The 2,258-nt window shown below is 41.5% G+C and overlaps 1 protein-coding gene across 3 annotated transcripts in view; it reads right to left on the bottom strand.

Annotated features, from left to right (window-relative positions):
• LOC116697403 (A disintegrin and metalloproteinase with thrombospondin motifs 2) overlaps positions 1-2,258 on the bottom strand; it is a 105,604-nt gene that overhangs the window by 2,722 nt on the left and 100,624 nt on the right. For all 3 annotated transcript variants that reach the window (XM_032528752.1, XM_032528753.1, XM_032528754.1), the window contains 2 exons: positions 524-623; positions 1-484 (listed from right to left, as the gene is read on the bottom strand). The exon at positions 1-484 is cut by the window's left edge. In XM_032528752.1, the coding sequence (XP_032384643.1) occupies positions 1-484; positions 524-623 (584 nt within the window). The remainder of the gene's footprint in view (positions 485-523; positions 624-2,258) is intronic.

Raw genomic sequence — 2,258 nt, 5'->3', positions numbered from 1 at the left:
GGCGTCTGTTTTTGTACTGCTGTCTGTTGGATTTGTCATAGTTTGATTGGTTGTTTCTGTAAGGTGTGTAATAGTCATACCAGATGTTGTTGGACTACTTATAGTGGTCTGTAACTGTGGATCTCTGTACTCGTCTATGTCTGGGGCAGGCAGAGGTAAGGGATGAGCAGTAACACTGGGAGAAGTTGTAATAATTGAGGTTGTTGCCATGGAAAAGGTAGTGAGGAGGGCTGGCGCACTGGTAGCAGCTCGAGGATGAGTAGTGATCATTTGTGTCACACTTAGTGGGGAAGGGGTGAAATGAGGGACAGCAGTGGTAGAAATGGGAGGATTAGTGGTGGTCCAGAGATTGATGGTAGAAGCTGCAATGGTGGTTATAACAGCTGTGGTGGGTTGGAAGGAAGTGAAGCCAGAGCTGAGGGTGCTGGTGGGTGGAGGAGCTGTAACACTGGACAGGATGGAAGTGATGGGGGTGGATGTGGAGTAGGATTTGGGCAGAGGCTCTGGAATGGTGACATTGCTGCAGGACTTGCAGCACATGCGTTGGTACTCTGGTAGAGAGCAGTAGCGCTTCAGCACCTCCATGCGACAGAACACAGAGCGGTCTCCATGACAACGTTGGCCTGTGGAGGAGAAAACGGAGAGCTGAGTCTGGGTGCAGTCAGCAATAGAGACTATAAAGAGGTGTGTGCTCATATGTCTGATTGCTGGAATAGGTCTTTTGTATGTGACAGAATGAGCAACAATAAAAATGTTACATTAGCATAAGTCTTTGTGTGCATGTTTGTTTATACATAAAGTACATGCATATATGTGTGTGTGGTGGTTCCACCATGCAGAGTACAGTAGTAAAGCCAGACCATTAGCAGAGGGTGCAGGAAAGAAGAGGAGAAAAACCCAAACATCAAGAGCAGTCAAGAGATCAGGCCAGAGCAGCTGAAATGGAAAAAAGAAGGGTTGCCAGTCTTGTGTTGTAACTATAGCCGTACTTCAGGTCACATTGTTCTAATTGTGACTTCATCCTGCTCATGAAGCTTTGTGTTGCCATTGCTTCAGGTGTGCATCATTTTTCATTTGTTAAATTTGAATCCTCTACAACTTGACTTGTCCCATTTTTGTACTATGCCAGTAGAAATAACCTTGTTCTCTTAGCAATGTTTGACAATTCCTCTGACAAAGGATCTAACCAGTGAACATTCCTCATGAGAGAAGGATCACACTTTTTAAAACATTTTTATTGATACAACTTTGCTGTTGAGAATGACAGTAACTGAAACAATGAGATGTACGCCCCCCCGCTCAATATATAGATATATTCTTTTCTTAAGAAAAATAATTCAACTGTATCGAAAGTTACAAGTTCACAGTCACTTTGGTAAAACACTTCATTACTTGGAAATCAACCAGTCAATCTGTTAATCGATTGAAAAAAACATGAAGTACATAAATGATATTTGCTGTTTAAATGAAACACATAATTTCCATGATGATGTAAAAACTGGAATGGCACATTAAGTGTCATATGAAACATTTACAAAACATTAATAAAATTTCCCTGATAAATCAAAGTGCATATAGACGCAGTGCACGTAGTCCATCTGAATGTTTCTTCAACGTTAGCCAAACGTTAGCCAGCCCCACGCAGCAGGCCAGTGAAGCCACAAAACAGTTACCCATAGTATAGAATATTATAGAAGAAAATAACAGTCATGAACATTATTAAATACAGTCAACACCAATGTTATATACAGTCGAACTGCTAGGTCTGGCTTGGTCTCATACAGTCCAACTCCAGCAGAAGGAAACCTTGGATAGCTCGCTACATAGTCACAACAGAAATATGTGATCACAATACAATGACAAGTCTGAAGTGTTTTTTTTTTTCTAGATGCAATGTGTCGATACCCTAGGCCCTTTGTAAACCCTTCCCAGTAGTCGGACATTGGTCCAACATCACCTTGGTAGGTTTGATGGTTGGCGGGTGTGAGTTTGTTAAGTTGGTTTGAAGCTGCCTCTATTCTGAGTGAAACTTTGAATGAGTAAAGCCATCTCTTTCACAGATAAATGCCATTACATTCAATCCAAGATAAGGCATTGTTCATGTGGTTAATGTTCATCAAAATAAAACGAGATCATCGGACGCTCTTAAATCAAAGTTTATGAGGTATTTCTGTATCTGATCGCAATGTGTAAAAGCCCAAATGATGAAGCTCCCTTACACACACACATGCACACGCACACGCACACATACACATACA

This window comes from Etheostoma spectabile, chromosome 10, assembly GCF_008692095.1.
Source record: "Etheostoma spectabile isolate EspeVRDwgs_2016 chromosome 10, UIUC_Espe_1.0, whole genome shotgun sequence".
Taxonomy (NCBI): domain Eukaryota; kingdom Metazoa; phylum Chordata; class Actinopteri; order Perciformes; family Percidae; genus Etheostoma; species Etheostoma spectabile.
This window is presented reverse-complemented; position numbering and strand designations above follow the sequence as displayed.